Source organism: Planococcus citri, chromosome 4 (assembly GCF_950023065.1).
Source record: "Planococcus citri chromosome 4, ihPlaCitr1.1, whole genome shotgun sequence".
NCBI lineage: Eukaryota > Metazoa > Arthropoda > Insecta > Hemiptera > Pseudococcidae > Planococcus > Planococcus citri.
In genome coordinates, this window is record NC_088680.1 from 21,420,931 (window position 1) to 21,441,807 (window position 20,877).

The 20,877-nt window shown below is 34.9% G+C and overlaps 2 protein-coding genes across 2 annotated transcripts; one reads left to right on the plus strand and one right to left on the minus strand.

The window, feature by feature from the left end:
• Positions 1-6,856: 6,856 nt before the first annotated feature.
• On the minus strand, positions 6,857-13,122 carry LOC135844400 (cytosolic carboxypeptidase 6-like). Its single transcript, XM_065362596.1, has 12 exons — positions 12,943-13,122; positions 12,667-12,789; positions 12,444-12,568; positions 12,246-12,340; positions 11,881-12,097; positions 11,639-11,768; positions 11,444-11,558; positions 11,250-11,361; positions 11,039-11,130; positions 10,782-10,892; positions 7,691-7,800; positions 6,857-7,453 (listed from the first exon to the last, which is right to left on the minus strand). The coding sequence occupies exons 1-12, from the start codon at positions 12,953-12,955 to the stop codon at positions 6,921-6,923; spliced, it is 1,776 nt and encodes a 591-aa protein (XP_065218668.1). The 5' UTR covers positions 12,956-13,122; the 3' UTR covers positions 6,857-6,920.
• A 2,337-nt stretch (positions 13,123-15,459) lies between these two features.
• LOC135845105 (sorting nexin-9-like) lies at positions 15,460-20,271 on the plus strand. The gene is made up of 11 exons (XM_065363570.1): positions 15,460-15,609; positions 15,690-15,856; positions 15,945-16,106; positions 16,202-16,343; positions 16,425-16,678; positions 16,748-16,862; positions 16,936-17,170; positions 17,241-17,422; positions 18,221-18,393; positions 18,460-18,666; positions 18,738-20,271. The coding sequence occupies exons 2-11, from the start codon at positions 15,851-15,853 to the stop codon at positions 18,777-18,779; spliced, it is 1,518 nt and encodes a 505-aa protein (XP_065219642.1). The 5' UTR covers positions 15,460-15,609; positions 15,690-15,850; the 3' UTR covers positions 18,780-20,271.
• Positions 20,272-20,877: the final 606 nt, after the last annotated feature.

Here is a 20,877-nt window from a genome sequence, read left to right on the forward strand (position 1 = left end):
CATTTTTTATTTTCTATTTTTTTAAGAGGGAGGGGGGAACTCCGTTCGCCAGTTTGATGAAATTCTCAGAGCTTAAAATTTATGGTTCAAATAGAAATCAACAGCTTTAGAGCGTTATTCAACAATCAAACTCCATAATTTTCCTGTTCGTTTTGTGATTGGCAGTTCTGTCCAAAATTCGACCTAATGATTTTTTGTTCTCATCACATAATTTTTTTAAAAAATTAATTATTATTATAATTAAATGACGTGTTTAGGCACTTTTAATGTCTGAGATACCTCTTTAAGATTTGCAAATTATGTACCTATATTTTCGGTATAGCAGATAGACGCAAAATTCATTTTGCATTTGTTGCAACTCACGTTTCTTCGAAGGTCCACCCCCTCTCTGGCTCTCCCCTGTGCCGATTTAGTTCTCTCATCACATCACTCAACCGTTCGATAGTTTAATTTGTTTAATCGAGACGAAAAACAATAATCATTTTGAAACCACCCTTGCCTCAAAAAATCACACAGCCTTGGACATTGTTCCCAAATCATCAGCCTATGTACGTAACGAATCCTAATGAAATTAATACTCTCATCGTCAGTTTCATCGAACTGCCTACATCTCATCTAGATATTATATGTATAGCAACAAAAACGATGTATCAAATCGAATAAGGAATAACACGCGCATTTAAAACTGCATCTATTGCTTCTGGACGGCTTGCAATGGGTGGTCGATTAGCGATAAATAAAAAGGCGCTCGGCTTATACCGTAATCCTATATGTCGAGATAATTGCGCGAAAAATATTCGCTGTGTATTGAATGGGTATATGGTAAACTGTAACTAAGGATATGTACCCTTTAACGTGTGGAGCGTGTCTATTCCTCCCCTATCTCCCTTCTCCCTTAAAGCCACACACGCATACGCTATTATCGACAATGTTTCTTTGAAAATCAATTAAATTAGCGCGATATGTGCACTGTACGATAGTGTACAGAGTACAACGTATTGAATGCACTGGCGCATAATTCAACAGCTATAATATGTGTTATACCGCGTGTCCCTTGTCCCAGAAGTATTGTTTTGCTTATGAGAGAACTTTTTGAATTCACACTCTCAGATTTCAAGGAAATAAGGGCAGATTGGAAAAGCATGTCATAAAATACCCCTTTACCAAAATTTCAGGTGCTGAAGTTCATTTTTGGTGAATTTTTGAAAATTCAGAAAACTCAGAAAGTCGGTTTTAAGGGTCATTTTTGAACTTTTTTATTATGACGCTTAAATTTTTCTGAGTACAGTAAACCAAGGATCTATTCACACTTTGCTCAAAAAATGCATACTTCATAAAAAAATATATACTTGATAAAGTGCTCTTGAAACAGTTTTTTTTTCAGGTTTTTGAATTTTCAAAAATTCACTAAAAATTCAAAAGTGAACTTTATTACCTAAAGTTTTCGATCTAAAAATCATTTGTAAAGCTACAATGAATTTGTTCGTGAACCCCATATTCCTGCAACCGGAATTTTAGAATTAGACATCAGATGACCCCTGCTCACCAATCTCTATAATTTGGGACACCCGGTAGACACGCGAACGCAAACTGCGACTGCGACAAAGATACAGAGAATGAAACACGCCCTAAATAATAAAATCAGCGTACTTAAGGGGTATCAAATTAAGCATCTAAGAGAGAGAGACGAAGCAGGGGTGCAAAACTGTAAAAGCGTCGTTGCGCATTCGATGTTTGTACGTAATGTGCCACCTCATTGACTACGTCTGCTTCCTTCCCCTCCTTTTTTTTTTTACTAGTCGTCTTCTTCTATTGTATATGAAATATTGTAAGTATAATGCAGTTTCATAATTCATCGTTTTTCATTAACATAATACGTACTTACTTAGTTTGTGGACGATAAGATGAGGCTATATGGAAAGAAAAAACGATGATTATGAAATCCGCATTATTACGTATTTAATTGGATGAAAAATTTATAAGTTGTGTGGGGTTTTTGTTTTATTTTTTCGTCTTTATTTATTTATAGTGATCTTCAAGTCTGCAGTTGATATACTGTCAGAGGTTTCCCTGCAGAACATGATGAGGTCTGATCCGGTTCGAACGATATAATTGGATCTGGGGAGTGCGATCAATCAATTCCATGCTGGTTTGGTCAGATCTCATCAGGTATATCTCCCATTATATCTAATCAGACTCAATAATTTACTGTGGCTTCTGACTGGTTTTAGGCTGATTTTCAGTTTTTAATTATTATTTGCGTCACGAAGGAAAAAAAATCAATCGACTTTCTGACATTATGCCAGAATTTTGAAAACTTTATTAAAGAAAATCGATTTACTTTTAGAGACGTTGACTTTGAAAAACTTTAGGGAAAAATATTTTCAACTTTCTGACATTATTCTAGACTTTGAAAAACGGAAGAAAAAGTGGCCTAAAACCGATCAATCGGTGTGAAATTGACTGCTTTTGAACACTTGAAAAAAAAAAAAAATCAGTCGACTTTCTGACATTATTTCCAACTTGGAGAAACGAATCAACGAATTACACTGAAATGATGCCTTTCAAACTTTCAAGAATGACTTTCTGATATTTTGTCAGACTTTTTCAAAATTTTAGCAAAAAACATATCCAGGATTTAAAATTTTCCTTGGAGAGTTGGAGAGGAATTTTTGCATTCATTTCGATTTCGAACGATGTGCGGTAAATGATGCTCGATTTCGAAGTTTGAAATTCTCTTCCAGGATTCTGAATAAAATATTGCAGGTGATTTTTTTTTTACTGGTTTTCTCTATTTTGAGTAAATTTCCCGACGAATTTTCAATTATTTTACACTTTTCATCATTTTGATTTCTTGGCAGTTTTGAATGGATTTCAAAAATATAGTCACGAAATGATTCTGGTTCTGGATTTTGAATCAAATTTCAGCTCATTTAATAAAATTTTTCGGGAATTTGAACAGAAATTTGAATTAATACTTGAGCAAATTTGCATAGAATTGACTGTGACTTTATTTTCAGATAATTTGGAATTGATTTCAGGACAGATTTTCGAATATTTTGACTTTATTTCTCCCATTTTTTGGATTGTTTTACGCACTTTGATGGTTTTTTTCAGACTGTTGTACAGATAACTAATTCAGGGCTCGTACTCGGCCACTTTTCAAGTAACCAACTTATCAAAGTTGAATACCTTTTTTTTCCTAAATTTTGGTTCACAAAGTTACTTTTTGAAAAAATGTCCAAAATCCAATTTTCCTCCATCTCAGATTTATTTTCTTAAGAAATTAAGAAAAAAAATATCGATTTTTGTCAAAAATACTAGAATGGTATCAAATCTCACCTCTTTCAAAGTTTCCAAAAAGCCTCATTTCTTGCTAAAAATGTCTAAAAATTTGGTATGGTTTCTCGCAAAAAATTCCAAAAAGTCCATTTTTTTCCAAAAAATCTCAAAATTGTTGTTTTTTTGACAAAAATTGTCAAAAGTTGCCAAAAACAGAAAAAAGTATCGTTTTTTGAGCCAATAGTTGCCAAAAAGTGTTGCTTTTTACAAAAAATTGGCAAAGCATCTCGTTTTTTAGCAAAATTTCTAAAAAATCACTTTTTTTCATCCAAAAATTGAGCACCTCAAAATTGAGATTTGTGCCAAAAATTACTAAAACATTCCCACTTTTTACAAAAAAATTGCCAAATAGCCTAATTTCCCAAAAAGTCTCGCTTTACAAAGTCTTTCACTTCACAAATTTATAGACAAAAATTCCAGTTTTTTTGCAAATTTGACAAAAATTTCTGAAAAGCCCTGCTTTTTTCGAAAATTGATGTCGAAGTCTCATTTTTATCTAAAATTAGCAAAAAGTCTCGCCTTTTGCCTATACAGTACAGGGCATCTAACAGGTAGTGAAAATAGTGAAAAAGTAGTGAATTTAGTCAAAAAGGCAGTGGAAAAATTCAAACTTGCAATATTAAAACCTTCAAATCATTGAAAAAAAAGTTAATTTTTGATAAAATTAAAAAATACTTTATAATACAAGTTTTCCCCCATTTTTTAAAAAAATTTTCCTGTGAAAAATTTGATTTTGTTCATTTTTTTGTGTGGGGGAGGGGAGGGGGTTCGAGTGGAGAGCTTTCTGAAAATTTGGTTGAAAAAAGATAGTGAAAAAGTAGTAATTTTTTTCAAAAAAAAATATTCCGTGAGACACATACTTATTTGTAGGTATTCTAAATTTCCAAGGATATTATTTTTTGCCAAAAATTGCTGTGAGTTGTGAAAAAGTGAAACTTTTTTTCCAAAAATTTGTCTTTCAAGGGAAGCCCCCACATGAGAATCTCCAATTTGAATGAAACTTGGACTGTTGGAAAGAGGACCTCAAAAAACACCCATCCCCCAATTTTCAGCTGCTCAAGTTGATTTTTCGATTTTTGGCAAATTTTTGACTTGTTGACCTCGTCATAAAAAACCAGATGGACAAAAAATATGCTTTCTGATGTAAATTCCAGATCCGGCCGACGGTAGTATTAATCAAGTAGGTATCAAGCATAAACCCTTCGGCCAAAATTTTAGCTGCTCAAATTCATGTGGTGGGGAGAAACGGTAATTTTTCTAATTCACCGAAAATATGAGAAAAAAAGTAAAAAATTCTGTTTTCTGACCGGAAGGCCGGATCCAGCCAATCGTGGTATGAGTCGATCAGGTATCTAAAAGACTACCTTTGGCCCAAATTTGAGCTCCGAAAGTTGATACGCGGGAGAGATGGATATTTGTAGTTTTTTCCCATTTCGTGAGTTGAACAGCTTTTCCTGTGTACACAAAACTTCAAAAATTCGCCAAAAATCGAAAAATCAACTTGAGCAGCTGAAAATTGAGGGATGGGTGTTTTTTGAGGTCCTCTCTCCAACAGTCCAAATTTCATTCAAATCGGAGATTCTCATGTGGGGGGCTTCCCTTGTTAGTATGCCACTTTTTTATCAGAAATTGCTAAAAAAAAAACATTTTGGCGAAATTGTCAAAAGTGTAATTAGCTTTTTGCCAGAAATTGCGATATTCTCTCTTTGTTGCTCCAATTTTCCAAGAAATAATCGTGATTTTGTTAATCAAAAAATTGTACCTAAAATCAACTTTTTTAGTACTACCTAATTGCCAAAAATTTCTGTTTTTTTTTTAAATTGCCCGAGCTTTTCAATTTAAAACGAAAAATTTTGGGTTTTTCGGTGATTTTTTTTTCTAAATTAAAATTTTTTGCCAATGTTTTGTCACTTTTTTGGTTAGTTTTTTTCAATCTGTTTTGCTTACTACAGTTTTTTTGGGGGGAGGAGGGGTGGTGAGTATGAGCGCTGCTTATTGATTGTTAATGGGTTTTTAGACTATTTGTATTATAGATATAGATATTATGCATTTTAGACGGATCAAATGGATGTTTTTAATCACTTTAGTCTCGGGGATCAATTTCTGAGATTTCGTATGGATTTTTAGTCGACTTGAATAAAATTTTGAATTGGTTTTGCGACGGTTTTGAAATTGGTTTTTCAAATTTGAGTAGATCATTGCCTCTTCTATTTTTCAATTCTCAGTGAAGAACAAGGAAAAAAATGACGTCTCGATCTATACTTACTATTTGTAAATAATAAGATTAGCCTCTACAGAGTATTCTGAACAAAATTTGAAAACCCGGAGGTCGAAAAAATAGACCAATTTGACACAAAATGACCCCATACAAGGCTTACTGTACGTAATGTACAAGAAAATAAACGTCTTTGAAAAGAACACGACGACGACGTGAAAAGGGGGAAACATTCAGGTGAAAAATGATGAAAATCCACGCCTTCGAGTATAGCTGGCTGCTATAATCGTACTTGGTACACAAAGCGATCTTATCTATGTAGCTAATTATTCGCCATTAAAAGTAATTGCTTCCGATTAGCGAGAATTTTTAGAAGAAAATATTTCACTAGATAGGTAGTGTGCGGTTTGGGTGGCGTGGCGCAGGCGGCGGTTAAAACGCTGCCGATGCCAGGAAGCGCGGTATAAGTTGAAGGAGTACGGTGTTGACACTATTTCACGGCTCATCAATTGTCTGCACCGGTGCCAACACTTAGCCGCCAAAATAAAGACACATCAAAGTAGTTAAAAGGCGGTACTGATGGTGCCGTACACAGCATTCAAGATTTGTACTTTTTTTTCCTCTTTCCATCGCTACTAAGCTACGTTGCCTATGTGTACACTTTTCTTCTATGCTACATCCCCCTTTACGCTCATGAAGTTAATTCTTCCGAACAGGCCATTTGCCGGCAAATTAAACGTACTCCTTTTTCACTTCCTTTTATTCGTATATCTTCTTTCTGCTGCGGCGGCTATCGTTATTTACCACGGTTAAATCACCGTGTACAAAGTACAGTATGTACGTAAAGCTCGAGCCGGTGCGATTGAGAGCTATGAACATGAAAACATCTGCTTTAGCGTCGCATCCACCAAGATGAAAATTTACATTCTAAATTACACATCGAATTAAACATGACGTAGATAATTATGCGGAACGTTCCGATGCTGATGGTTTGTTTTGGGAAATTAAAATTTTTCGCACTGCGTTGAATAAATTGACTCGAGATGTGCCAAAAAGTCTCCACTCTCCTGCGTCGTTCGTGTCGTTGATAAATTTTTTTGAAAAAATTTCACAGTTGGCAATGGTTTGTTTTTTGGCGAGATGGTGTGTGATTTTCGCATTTCATTCATACCTGTCACGAGTCAGACAAAGGCTGGAATTGCTGCTCTGAAGATCGTATTTTAGAGCTCTGAACACTTACTCAATTATTGAGATCATTTTTTGAGATCTGATTAGAAATCTGCAGTAATTGAAACACAATTTAACCGAATAATAGGAACGTTTTATTTTTGGTGAATTTAATCTTATTTATAATTATTTATTATTATACTCGTAACTTATCCAAATATCCTTCCCCTATAGTGATAATTTTAATCGAAGATTCAGTCTTAGAAGCACTATTATCGTCCTTCCTACTCAAGGAATTGGACGACTCTTGCTCTTCAGCACATTTAACGTTGCGAAATCTCGACAATAGTTTACGTCTGATCGTAATCATCCTCTTCTGATTATCGATCGATGGCTTTGGAAACTCGATATTGGAGAAATCGATGAATCCCTTTTTTAAATCGAGCTTTGATTTCAACTCGACCGATGTAATTACTCGTAAAGCTTGTTTGATTTTTTTCGACCGATGGTGGTGATAACGACGGCGCAATTTTTTGAATTTTCGTCTCTTGATTTTGGAGTGTGTTCTGACTTTGGCTCGATGTTTTGATTTTTTTGAGGGTTTCTTTCGTGCTGATTTTGTGGTGGTGGTGGTGGTTGATTTGGTGGATTTTGGCTTGGCTGGTAAGACGCCAACGTAGCGGTAGTAGTCGGAGAATGAACGGACGATGTTTCGACCGACTCTGTGATCTGTGAGGGTGTGTTAAGGTGAGGCGTTGTTTGTTGTATTTTTTGGATTAGGTATTTGTGAGTAGTTGTTGAAAGGGGTGTTTTTTGAATTTAATTGGGGTTGGAATTTGAATATTTACAGGCTGCACAAAACATAAGGACCAACTTCATAGAAATACCTTGAGCTTTTTTTTTTTGGAATAGTGGGCCAAATAAATTGATGGTTTTTGGTCCAAAAAATCATATTAAAAAGGATACATAGCTCTTCATTGAAATGAATGAAAGTCTTGTTGCTTTTACGAGTATATCCGTAAAACGAGGTAAATATAGAATAGCAATTGACAGTTTCTCTTAAATTGGAAAAAAATCTGAAAACAAAAACGTTCAAATTATTGATTTTATCTCACAATATTAATGCAGTTTCATTTAAAGATAGCTTGATGTTAAAGTGAGTCGATTTTATGATGTTTTCAAAATTTGATTGAGCCTCGTAAAAAAAGCAAAATAATCACTAGAAAATATGATGGTAAAAATCCTAGCCTTCCACGTGAGTATTCAATTCCCAAGAAAAAGCTTTAAAGTTTCAAAATTTTGAATTTTCAAACATTTTTGCTGAAGAAAAATTGTGAGAAACGTTTTATTTCAATTGATCTGAAGAATAATTATTTAGGTAAGTACTTATATTTTCAACCTTTAAAAATTTTTCAAGATAATGATTTTCAGGTGAGAAGGAAAAAGAAGGGAGGGGGATTTTATTCGATGAAATTTTCCAGTACATTGCCCTACAAGGGGGCTCTTATTTTAGAGTTTCGCTTTTTTTTATGCTCCCAATACCAGAATTTATTGGATTTCATAAGATAAGTAATAGTAATTCCCTTTTTTTTTTGATTTTCTCCAAGTCCAAAAAAAGTTGTGTTGAGAAAGCCCACACATCCGGACAAATAGACAGTCGACCTTGAGGGGCCAGACAGACGGGTCAATGACTTTTACAGGTCAGACCAGAAGACAAATGACCTTGAGAGACCAAACAGGCGGGCGAATGACGTTATTAAGCTAGAATATGGGTCAATGACCTTAGGAGGCCAGACCCAGGTAAACTAGACGGCCTTGGAAAGTCAGACAGGCGAGCAGACACCATTTAGAGACCATACAGGTAGACAGACAGACAATCATGGGAGAGGCTAGACGGGTGGGCTAGTGAGCTCAAGTGACCAGACAGGCCGGCCAATGATCTTGAGAGGTCAGACAGGTCATGGGAGGCTACACAGGTAGGTCAATTATGCTTTTGGGAGTGCAGACACATGGGTTAATATTTACTCGTGATAATCTTGAAGGGCTAGACAGAAAAACAGACGATCTTGAGAAGCCATAACAGGCCAATGACCTTACATAAGAGGACAGACAGGCAGACCGATGACCTTGGGAATCCAGACAGACACGCAGACAACCTCTAGAGACTGGGCAGACAGATAGACGGCCTTGAAAAGCCAAACAGACAGGTCAATGACCTTGAGCGGATAGACAGGTAGACAGATGACCTTGAGCCTTAAGAAGCCAAATTCACGGGTCAATTACATTAAGTGGCCATTTAGTCAGATGAGACACCTGACCTTGAAAAGATATTGAAACTAGTCGCAATGACCTTTATAGGGCAAGCAGATGGGCGGATCACCTTAAAAGGTCACACAAGAAATCAGACAACCTTAAGAAGCCACCCAGATCGGTCAATGACTTTTGGAGTCAGACGACTTCAGAAAGCCAGATAGACACGTAGACAGTCTTGAGAGGCCAGACAGACGGGTCAACGACCTTACGAGGCCAGTCATACGAAAAAGCGATATTGAAAGGCAGCTCAGGTGGGCCAGTGTTCGTGAGAGTCCTGACACACGGGTCAATGACCTTAATACACTAGTCAGGAAGACAGACGAGCTTGAGAAGCCGGATAGACGGGTCAATGACCTTAAGAGGACATAATTATAAGTATGTACAGAATGACACAAAAGTATAGTGCCCGGTGGTTTTTATTTCCAAGTGGAAAGAGCTAGCGAGGTGAATGAAGCGGCGTTGAGTAGGAAAAAATAAGGGCTTTCAAAAGCGACCTTGAAAATTTCAGGCTCATATGCACAGGGTGTTCACAAATTGAAAAACCGGTTTGGTCAAAAAATTCAAACCGGTTTTTATTTGCGCAATGTATTCTACACACCAAGGCGACAAAAACGTGATATGAATTTTTGGAAACCGGTTCATCAATTTGCAACCAGTTAACAAAAAATACCCAAAAAATTCTAGATGGAGAAAAAAATTTAGAATGAAAGTTGTAGAGCGTGAAAAATGACACAATTCTGTCTAAGCACATTTAGAAACCGGTTCATTGGTTCGCATTTAGCAACCAGTTTTTGACAATCGCCTAAAAATTGGGGATAGAGAAAAAAACTTGAAACAAAAGTTGTCGAGCGTGTAAAATTGAACCATTTTCGCTGATTGGATTTTTTTGAAACCGGTTCATTAATTTGCAACCGGTTGCCAAAAATTACCTAAAAATTGGAGATCGAAAAAAAATCTTGAAAACAAAAGATTTAGGGCATGAAAAATTACACAATTCTGTTCAATCACATTTTGAAACTGGTTCATTGTTCGCATTTAGCAACCAGTTTGTAAAAGGCCGAACAAGTAGGCAGAGAACCTGTATTTTTGGATGAATTGAATTTTTTGGATTTTTTTTTCAAGTTGGAGGATTTCCGGCATATTAAGTTGATTTTAAGTATAGAAGAGCTGAAATTTTCGAGACCTCCCCCCCTCCTGCTCCTATGAAAATTATCAACTTGAAGAGACATTTTATCGTTGAACGTACCTGCCGTGCAATTTTTTCCCCTGTCATTCGATTGTTCATATGTTTCCCTTTCTCAAATTTTCCTCGTCATCCTGCATTTTTTTGAAACAACGAAAAATACTATTTTCAATTTTTGAGTATCCTCCTCTTGAAGAGGATGTACAAAAGGAGTTCGTTAAAAAGGATCTCACTGAAGTCATGTCGATCGAAATACGTAGTTCTGAAAAAATTTAAAAGTTTGCACCCTGCCTTCGTAGAAACTTATGTGAAACCGAGTCAAAAAATATTTCAGAGTTGTGAAAATATCCTCATGAAGTCCATTCATTTCAATAAAAATTTCTTCCTCCAACGATTTGAAAAAAAAACGTAGATGTTTGCTGATTTCAAGTTCGCTGAAGAGGTCGAAAAGTGACTTGAAGATCTCAAATTTGAAATTTCTATTACCAACGTCTCTTTTTAATCCCATTTTATTTCCAAAGCAAGGGAAAATCGACCAACTGCAGTGTGCTCGTAGCTTACCTTCGACAAGATCCTTTCTGTTTTGGGTCTCTGTTGAACATGCAGTAATTGGGTTCATAGCCATCGATATTTTGAGAGAGTAATTTTGGAAATAATGTGTGTCTTTCGTGTCTGGAAAAACATAAATTATTAATAAATTGCTCATTAAAATCACAGAATGCAGCATGCAGGTTCTTCGTGGATTTTGATTTTTCTAAAATGCTCAAAATAGATGTGTAGGTTTATTTTTATATAATTTTTGTACATTATAGGCTCACCTGTAAACGTCTTCATAAGTGTTGCCATGCACGAAAACTCCACACAGGCTGCAATGAGCGTGAATATCTATCACAAAATCTAATTCTACGTTCTGAAAAAAGAAATACTTACTCAAATTAAGGTATGTCTATTCATTTTTAGGTATAAGTAAGAAATGCAAGCAGATGCTTGCTTTCAGAAAGATCGCTTGTTGAAAAAAAAATTACCTACTTTATGAGCGTTCAGCTTATTGATGGTATTATTGATGGCATGCAAAGGAGGATGCATCCATTGAGATATACGATTCCAATTACGATTAAAATCAGCCCCCAGTAAATTAGACCTGAAAATAAATAATTCGTTGTATTCATTAGTTAGAAACTGCACAATGGATGAGGGGAAAGTGACAAAGGTAAATAATTTACCTGAAGTTGCCTAACACAACACCATCTGGATTGATCATTGGTATAATCTTGAAAACGACGTTATTCCTTAGCTTTTCAGCTACAGGATGATTGCTTATGAGAAAGTCGATAATTCCTTTATGAAAACACGTTATTCAAATCAATAATGATTTAAAGATGAATATAAATGATGGGACTGCTGATTAATATTGGTACCTTGGCAAACGTAAGAAGACGGAGAATCGCCAGGATGGACTCGAGAACATATCACAACCATTCTGATCTTCGATCTGAGTTCCATATTTGAAGGATGGGTAATCGTTACTATATCTACTCTTCTTTTTTGCTGTAAAAATTGTTACCTGGTCAAAGTAATCGACTATTTGAAGGATTATTTTTAAATTTAGGTAGGTCTGACCTAAATATGTATTTTGATACTTCGAAGCAGATTCACCTACCAAAGAATTTCCTAAAAGTTCTCGTTTGAAATGGGGTAACGTTTTGCGCTCGATTAGCTCCAAGTATGCTTGGCATCTGGTGTAAGAGTATGGATAACTGTAGGAAAATTGATAAGCTTCTTCTTCTTTATCGAAACAAAATGCCAATGTTAAAACGTAATTGTCATTATGGTAAGGTGATCGGTAATAGTAAACTTGATGAGGGGGCATTCGATTCCTGTAAAAATAAGAAGACAGAAATAGGCTTTGTTATCTACATACTTACCTATTAAAGCTATCAATACAATAATACATGCAAAACAAACAAAATATAGGTACCTTGGTACCTATAGTTGCATTATTTAATTTAGGCATTTTTTTTTTACCATTTTTTTCTACTGGTTGATTTCACTATTGGAGTCATTCCATCGCAGAAATGGTTCTTGTGTTTACTAATGTTAACAATGTTGAACAGTACTCTCTGCAATGTTATATCGACCATAGCAAAATAAAAGAAAATCGACAGTTCAAGGTATTAGAAGGTGAAAAATTAGGTAAATTGATACATATAAAATGATGCTTACTTGATCCAGTTTGATATTATCGACTATAAAATTGAACCACATTCTGTGATAAGGATTGCAAGTATCTGGTCTGATGAACAAATCGTATTCGAAATCCGATATTAAATCTACTTTGCCCAAATTACCTACAAAAAGTTATTACCCATCATTGATCAATCAGGTAATTTATTCCTCGAAATTTCGTGAAATTCTCTACCCATCCTATTGGTCAATTTAAACCTACCTGTTTCAAACGAGGCATCAAAACACAAATGTCCTTTTTTAGCTTTACCACTATGTCCTGGAGGTCTCATGACTACTCTGCTGACATTCCCTAGACCTCCCTCAGCATCGCTATCTTCACTTTCTGCAATTAAAAATGAGTGAAAATATGTGTACACCTTCTGCCTCAAAATTTCTACACATCAGGATGCCAATAATAAATATCATCTACCTATCGTTTTTAAAAAATAAGTATGTATGTAGGTACTATGCTCATTTACGTAAATGTGTCACTTACCCGAATCTCCCATCAAATAGACCGTTCGTTTGGCTCGCTTATCAACGCTAAACTACGGTGAAATAACACGCCAGGTTATAAAACACCGGCAACCATAAATACAAGTCCGCATATGGTATAAATTACCACGGTGCCAGGTACACGTTATCACTATAGAGTACTGTTGCACGTGACAATAAACTTTTGTCAATGTAAAGTGATGGTATTATTCGCAGTTTACAAGTGCTGTGCATAAATTAAAATGAAAAGCCCAACTTTGGAAGTAGCTGAGGCGGTGCTGTGACATTTAATTGTATCTTTAAACAAAATACTTACTCGAATAAACGAATAATTTCACCACTTGGAAGTCTTTCGGTGAGGGGAGAGGGGATGGGTAGAGGAGGGTGAAAAATCTCAAATTCATCGAAGACTGCGGCATGGATATCGATTTATTGTTTCCGGATCCCGAAAGTGCGGTTTCTGATTTAGGGTCTAAATTTTGATATCTCATATTTTGCATTTTTCAAAATTTTGGACCTCAGGCCTCAGCCTTTCTCTGAGGGGACGTAATTTTATCAGGAGTAGAATCGACAACTTGAAAACTTAGATTTTGGCCTCCATAATGTACTTTTCAAAATTTTAGGCTTCGAAGCCCATTTTCTCTAGAAACCCTATCACTAGGGAACCTTTTGGCTCACACTATGCGAATTGAACGAAACCAATCTTGATCGAAAGAGTAGGTATGCCTTAAAACTCGTTCAACCAAAATTTCTGATGCTTGAGTTCATTTTTTAATTTTGACGAATTTTTGAAGATTTTAAAAATATAGAAAAACTGTTTTAAGGAAGATTTTTAAACTTTTTCGTGAATTATGAATTTCTTTTGAGCAAGGTAAACCAAAATTTGAATAAGAAATTTCAAAATTGTTCATTTTTGCAAAAAATGACTCGAAACGTTTTCTAGCTCCTAAACTCGACCCTTAGAATCGATTTCCTCCATTTTCAGGCAGATCCGGGGCCTGCTGCAAAATTTGACTTTTCCCTTCCAGAAAAATTATCCAAAATTTCTAGTGCTATGATGCATTTTTTGACTTTGAGTGAATTTTTGAAAATCAAATTCGGGCTCAAAAATATAACTCCGAACAGGCAGACGAAATTGATTGTAATTTGGACCGATTTTGGGGGTGTTTTTTGGAAAACTGGAATTTCCAAAATGCAGCTGGAGCCTCCAAAACGGTTCGAAATTACCACCAGTCAACTGAGCATGTTGTAATTAGGGTAATTACCACCAGTCAACTGAGCATGTTGTAATTAGGGTAAAGTGTGAATTTCAGCTTTCCATCTCCCCGTTTTGTAAAATTTAGTGGAAATTTGTGTTCCAAAAATTATGCTGGAGGCTTCAGAAGTGCTCAAAACAGCTGGAATCCGTTTCCAATCGATTTGGCGGGTCTTTAATAGGGTATGTACCAAATTTCAGATTTTTAGGTTGATTTGGTGAAATTTTGATTTTTTTCTCTATTTTGGACCCTTTGATTTTTAAAAATTCGCCGAAGCGAAGGTCGAAAAATGCATTTTAGCTCCTGAAATTTTGGATAGTGGTATATTTTTGCTCGCTCTTTCGGTCTAGCTTTGTCTGGTTAAAAAAATTGTCCGCCAGTTGGGATACTACCCTTGTTAGAAGCTCTTTTTCAGTTTCTAACATTCAAAATGAGATTTTTATTTCATGTAGGATGGATTTAAAATTAAATTAAATTGAAAAGAGCGTTCAATTACGATCCATTATGAGAAAAAAAAATTAAAAAATCAATAAGTGATTACTGATTAATCGTGGCGAAGATGATACGATAATGTGTTTCCTTTCTGATGCTTACTTCGTCAGTTTGTCTAATAATTTGACTAAATTATTTGTTAATTCTTCTCGTGAGAATATTGATATCTCTACTGTTCTATAATAAAATTTTAATTAATGAAATCACTTCAAAACTATAATATTTCAATCATTCATAATTTTTAGAGATATTTTAACACCAATCGAAATGCCAAATAATTCAATGAATGAAACTACGTAAAGCACAGTTTCTTTCTGATACAAGTAGAGTCGGCCTAATTCAAGTATCAATCATTACTAAACAATGAGCTATTGTTCTGAGAACTGTGACAATGAGACATGAGTCATTCGTAAAGCTTAGAGAATTGGATGGATTTAAAATTTAAATTGCTTGATGTTGTATTATCAAATTCAATCAATTTTGTATTTGAAAATATTATTTGATAAAAAAGTTTATGAAGTTGGTGTGAAAAGTAAAGTGATACAAATAATTTAAATTTACTTAATTTAATTTATATTTAATTCTAATAAAATTTAAGTATTTTTTTTTCAAAATTAAATTTAAAAATATGAAAAACTAATACATATGTCATTGTCAGGGTATATAAGAATTCAGAAATCTACAAAACAACGTTAAACCCTACACAACTACAAACGTACAACGTTGTTTTGTTTTTTGCGTTTTTTTCCCTGTCAAAAAATTTCAAAACTGTCACTATCCAGTATACATTTTTACATCCATTCGTTCCAAATTTCATTTTTTGAAAACTGAGTCCTGAGTAATAACACCTCCGAAAATTGGAAAACACACTTGTTGGCTCAAACGCTGAAATTCACTTTGTGTAGTTTATTATTCCAAAGGTTTTTAACTTTAATTATTTTTCATCGATAGCTGATCGTATCATATTAAGATTAATTTAAACATGTAATTATCTGTCCAGGAATACGGTTTTTTCGAATGCTTATGAAGAGAGCTGTAGAGTGATATACGTACATTGCGCAGTTGAAACGTTTTATATGAAATCCTAGAGCATTATGATTCGCTTACACAACAACTGATGAAACCTGTATAGTATTTGTATGATGTTCTTTAGTGTACACGATGATAGTAAGTAGTAAACGTAATCCTTTTTAGTGTCAATGAACGATGTATAATCGAATGCTACCTAAATTCGATGTGTTTTTTCTTCATTTAGGTTAAAGTATTATATGATTTTGATGGTCAGCCCGGATCTGCCGAGTTAACGATTAGAAGTGGAGAAGTAGTTACTGTAACTAGACAGGATATCGGCGAAGGATGGTGGGAAGGAACTGATCAGAAAGGGAACACAGGTCTTTTCCCTGCTGCATACGTTGAAGTAAATTATTATCGTTTCTGTTACCTGCGTATATTCTACGTTAAATATATGTATACGAACGAACTCGAGATGAAGTATTCTAATTCTTCGCGTAGGCAGCAGATAATCAAGATTTTTGGGACGATGAATGGGATGAAGATTCCGACGGAGGAGCTCCACCTTCTACGATAGCTGAATCTGTGACTAGTAGTAAACCAGCTTTACATTCCATTGGTAGTAACGCAGAAGATTCTTCAGGTAGTCCAAGAGTGTACCATTTTTGAACCCAGTTGGGTAATTTTGAAAGCCCAATTTTAATCGATGTGATATTTTTTGCAGCTAAACGAGCTCCTTCGGTTAAAGTGAAAGCTATAAACAAATCTTCGTTCGCTAAATCAGGAAGCGATAGTTATATTACCGGTACACTGCAGTTATCAGTGCCTGAGAGTGAGAAAGTATACATTTTAGAGAGCGAATACGGTCTTATATGGAATCCAGTCAACGAGCCTTACGTTTGCGCTGTTGCTTCGCCTAAAAAAGAATCCAAACTGAAAGGATTGAAGAGTTTCATCGTTTACCAATTAACTCCTTCTGTAAGATTTACGTTTCGTTCACGATGATTCATCTGAGATGGACTTATTCATCGAATGCTTTGTTTACAGTTCAATAATATCCAAGTGTCTAGAAGATACAAGCATTTTGATTGGCTGCACGAAAGATTGGTAGAAAAATTCAGCCTTATACCGATCCCTCCATTACCTGATAAACAGATCGCTGGTAAATACGAACTAGATTTATCGCTAAATTGATAAAATCAGTTTCTGATCATCGATTAACGTGTGCTTCGCAGGAAGATACGAAGAACAGTTTATCGAGCATCGTAAAAACCAACTTCAAGCGTTCGTCGATTGCGTTTGCAGACACCCTGTGCTGTCTAAATGCGGCGTTTGGCAACATTTTCTCACCTGTACCGATGAAAAACGTTGGAAAGTTGGGAAACGGAAAGCGGAACGAGATGAATTGGTCGGAGCTAATTATTTCTTCGCCCTCGAAGCGCCAGATCGTCCGCTGGGGTCTTTTACAGCGTAAGTGCCACGTCTACGGATATTTCTTTGATGAAGAAAATCTCCATAGTTATTAATTTCTGTTTTACAGCGAACAGGAAACCGAGAGCTTTTCGAGGTATATTCACGGTATGGACGTGGCCATTAAAAATCTATCGAATGTGGTCAACGACCAAGTGAAAAAATGGCAGACGTTGTATAAACGCGAATATCAAAGAATTGGACATTCTTTTATCGCCTACGGTCAAGCTTATGGAATGGAAGAGCAAAGTGGTAAATGATCACTTGATCAGATTGATTAGTCTGATTTTCCTCAGAACAAAGGAAAAGTATGGCTTGTACAGCGTATCGTGATTCTGGGATTGGTTTGGGATCCCATGAGTTCAATTCTATCAATATTTTGCACGTCTGATGAAATTTTTACTCTTTTTTTTTTTGTGAGAACGTAAAATGATCTAAATTGTAGGGATTTCAACAAAATTCGCTCAAATTCCGTATTTAGGCTTAGTTTATCATACGAATCAAGCAGTTTGAGTGGGGATGACCTTGGGTCAATATTCGCGGATGTCCAAATTTGGGGGGGGGGGTATAGAGGGGCGAAAAAGACCAAAAAAGTCAAACTAAAAGCCAATCGATAGGTAATCTAAAGTTGTATATCATATCCAAAAATCAGCCTCCTAAAGCAATTTGGAGGGGAGAAAACCGTGTTTTTTCGTATTTTTTTGACCTTGAAAAATCTTTTGTCGTACCTCCACCCCTTCAAATTGACCTATGAGGCTGAAATTTGGCAGGTACATCCGTAGGGTGACATATAGATATGTATTTTGGGGTTTTTGACTTTTAAACCCCTCTCCATCTCTTCACAACTGCAAAAATCACCTTTTTTCGACAGTTTTTAATTTTATATCATGGCTGAAGCCTCCTAAAATTGCCCTGGGGGGCTGCAAGGGTGTCCTAAATGTGCCTTTTGGGGTTAGCGAGGAACAAATTATGATATATGAGGAAAATCAGGCTTAAATTTAATTTTAGCGATAATTATTTTCGAGTTTTAATTTACTTTGATTCATCTAGGATATTCTCGAGCTCACGTAATGGAAGCCATAAAGGAAACTGGCCATTCGTATAATGAGATTGGTAAACTATACGATGAGCAGCCAAAGCTCGATTGGGAACCGTTGGGAGACATGTTACATATATATAAAGGAATTATAACCGCATTTCCAGATATCTTAACCATTCATAAGGTTCGAATCACGATTTTTTTGGTGTTAGATTTTTTTCATGTTTTTTTCATTTTTGTAATTTTACAGGGAGCTTTACAAAAAAGACGCGAATGCGATAGACTCGCTGCCGAAAGTAAAATGGACTCTCTTCAACTGCAAGAAGCCTCTAAACGAACTGATAACGTATCTTACGCTTTATTGGCTGAAATGAATCATTTCCACGCCGAACAGTTATCTGAAATATCGAAAACCTTCAAATCATTTCTAACACAGCAGATTGCGTTTCATAAAAAAGTAAGGTTCTCATCAGCTAACATTTTTTCCCTCTCGATTTATCGAATAAGATTATTTTGTGAAATTTTCAGGTCGTCGACCAGTTGGAAAATGCTCTAAGTCGTTTCGAATGAGGTGATGTGTTATGATAGGTGTTATATTATAAGCCTTTGTCTTATCTAAGTAAGTGTGAATATCATGTTTATTTATTTGCCCGGTATTGTAAGTATTTTATATGAGTGTGCAAATTCTCTCTGACAGTATTTAAGTCGATTTTACGTACACAATATGATAATTTATAATAATTCGAGTACCTATTTATATGTATATCTATTAATTAGGTAGCTGGTCTATCTAACACGTAAATATCGAAAAGAAAAAAAATTCTGTGATCTTCTGTGATTCAAATCATTTATAATTAATTTCTTTTTCCATATTTCCACTAAAAATTTTAATTTTTTTAAAATAACCAGTATTAATTATTCCGATGATCATTCATGACAAATGTAATATTGGTAAGCCATAAACTAGAAGAAAAAAGAGTAGATTAGAAGATTGATTCTTTACTTCCATTTTTATATATATTTTTTCAATTACACATTTCGAATATGGACTGGTCATCCACACATTCTATAATAATATCTTAATACGCATACGCACTTGTAGAAATATAAAATATTCTCTAGTCAACTTATTCTACACGTTTTTATCGAGGTCCACCTATTTCGATCTATTTAGGTACTTATATGTACGATGTATAAAGTTTTTAATTTCAGTGCTAACTGGAGTAGCACATACGTCTACATATCTATGTGTATGTCGTTGCTTTATTAGGAAAAGGTCGTAACTACATGAAAGTTGATTTCTCAGAAAACGCATTTTAATTTTTAAAGAGCATTCTATCAAGTACACTTGATAGTTTTAGATGAGGTAAGAGAACATTTGGTTATCGCAATCATTTTCCTGCTAATTTTCAAAATAAACATCCTGGTAGCACTGATTTTTCATTTTTTTATTTGAGGAACTCTGAACTGAAAAAAGTAAAATTCAACAAAGGAACTTTCACCTTAAGTCAAGCTTTTTTCATCAAAAGCCCATAAGAAATACACAGGAACGATATCCTTAAGGTGATGAGGTTGATTTTTTGCAATTTATCAGTGAAATTACGTGAAATTATGTGTTTATAATGACTTTTCTTACCAATAAATTACAAAAATCAAAAGAAATAGGTTCAATCTGAGAAACAATATCATTTAGAACCTTTTCATTGTAACGGTTTTGAAAACGTGTATTTAAATCCATTTGTTTTCGGCTATTGCGAGAACAAAAAACATCGAAATTCAATTTCAAGTGTTGCATCATGTAGAGGACAAAATTCTCTTTCCAATGATACCACTATCTCATTTTTTTAAAAAATTGTAGTTACGACCTTTTCCTAATAAAGCAACGATGTTTATGTGAACTATTAGTACTTTGTTTCAAATGTATCTCAGAATTCAGGCGAATGCTGTTGATTTATCGTATTTTATTATCACAGTTATTATAACCCCTTGTGAATTGTTATGGTCTACATTATGCATGATATTTAAACACTTCTTTAAATAGAATATTTTATTTAAACATTAACCATGTTCATTGTTCCTTAGATTGATCTGTTTTGATAATAGGACAATTTGGGTATCAATTAATATTGAAGAATTTTGAAAAAGTTCGATGAGCGGGGCTGATTTATGGAAAAATTGAAAAATTAATATTCTGTATTTTTTTTTTTTTTTTTTTTTTACAGCGTATGCCATTTTTTTTTGTTGATTTTTGTAAGTCTTATTTTTTGATTTTGATACTGAACTTCCTTTTATGTGAATCATTTCTCTGATACGAAACAATATTTTGTGAGAAGGAGGAGGAAGAGGAGGAGGGGGGGGGGTATTTTGCAAATCGACCCGATAATCCGAGTGAATATCCTGTCGAGGTTTTTGATCAATAGTCACTGGTCAGCTCTAGTTACATAACGATAGAATGCTGATCGTTGAGTATTCGTTTCAAGTACCTACCTACGAATTTCAGTGTCAACACCTTCTCTTTCCCCCTCCCCTCAGTAATCGATTTTTTCTTGTTCTGCGTGACACGTAAGTTTTTTCCCTCGATTAAATATTTTCTCATGTGTTACTTAATTGGATTAAATTGGTAATGAGATGTTTTTACCTTTTCAGAGAATGTTTAATTTCCGAGCCC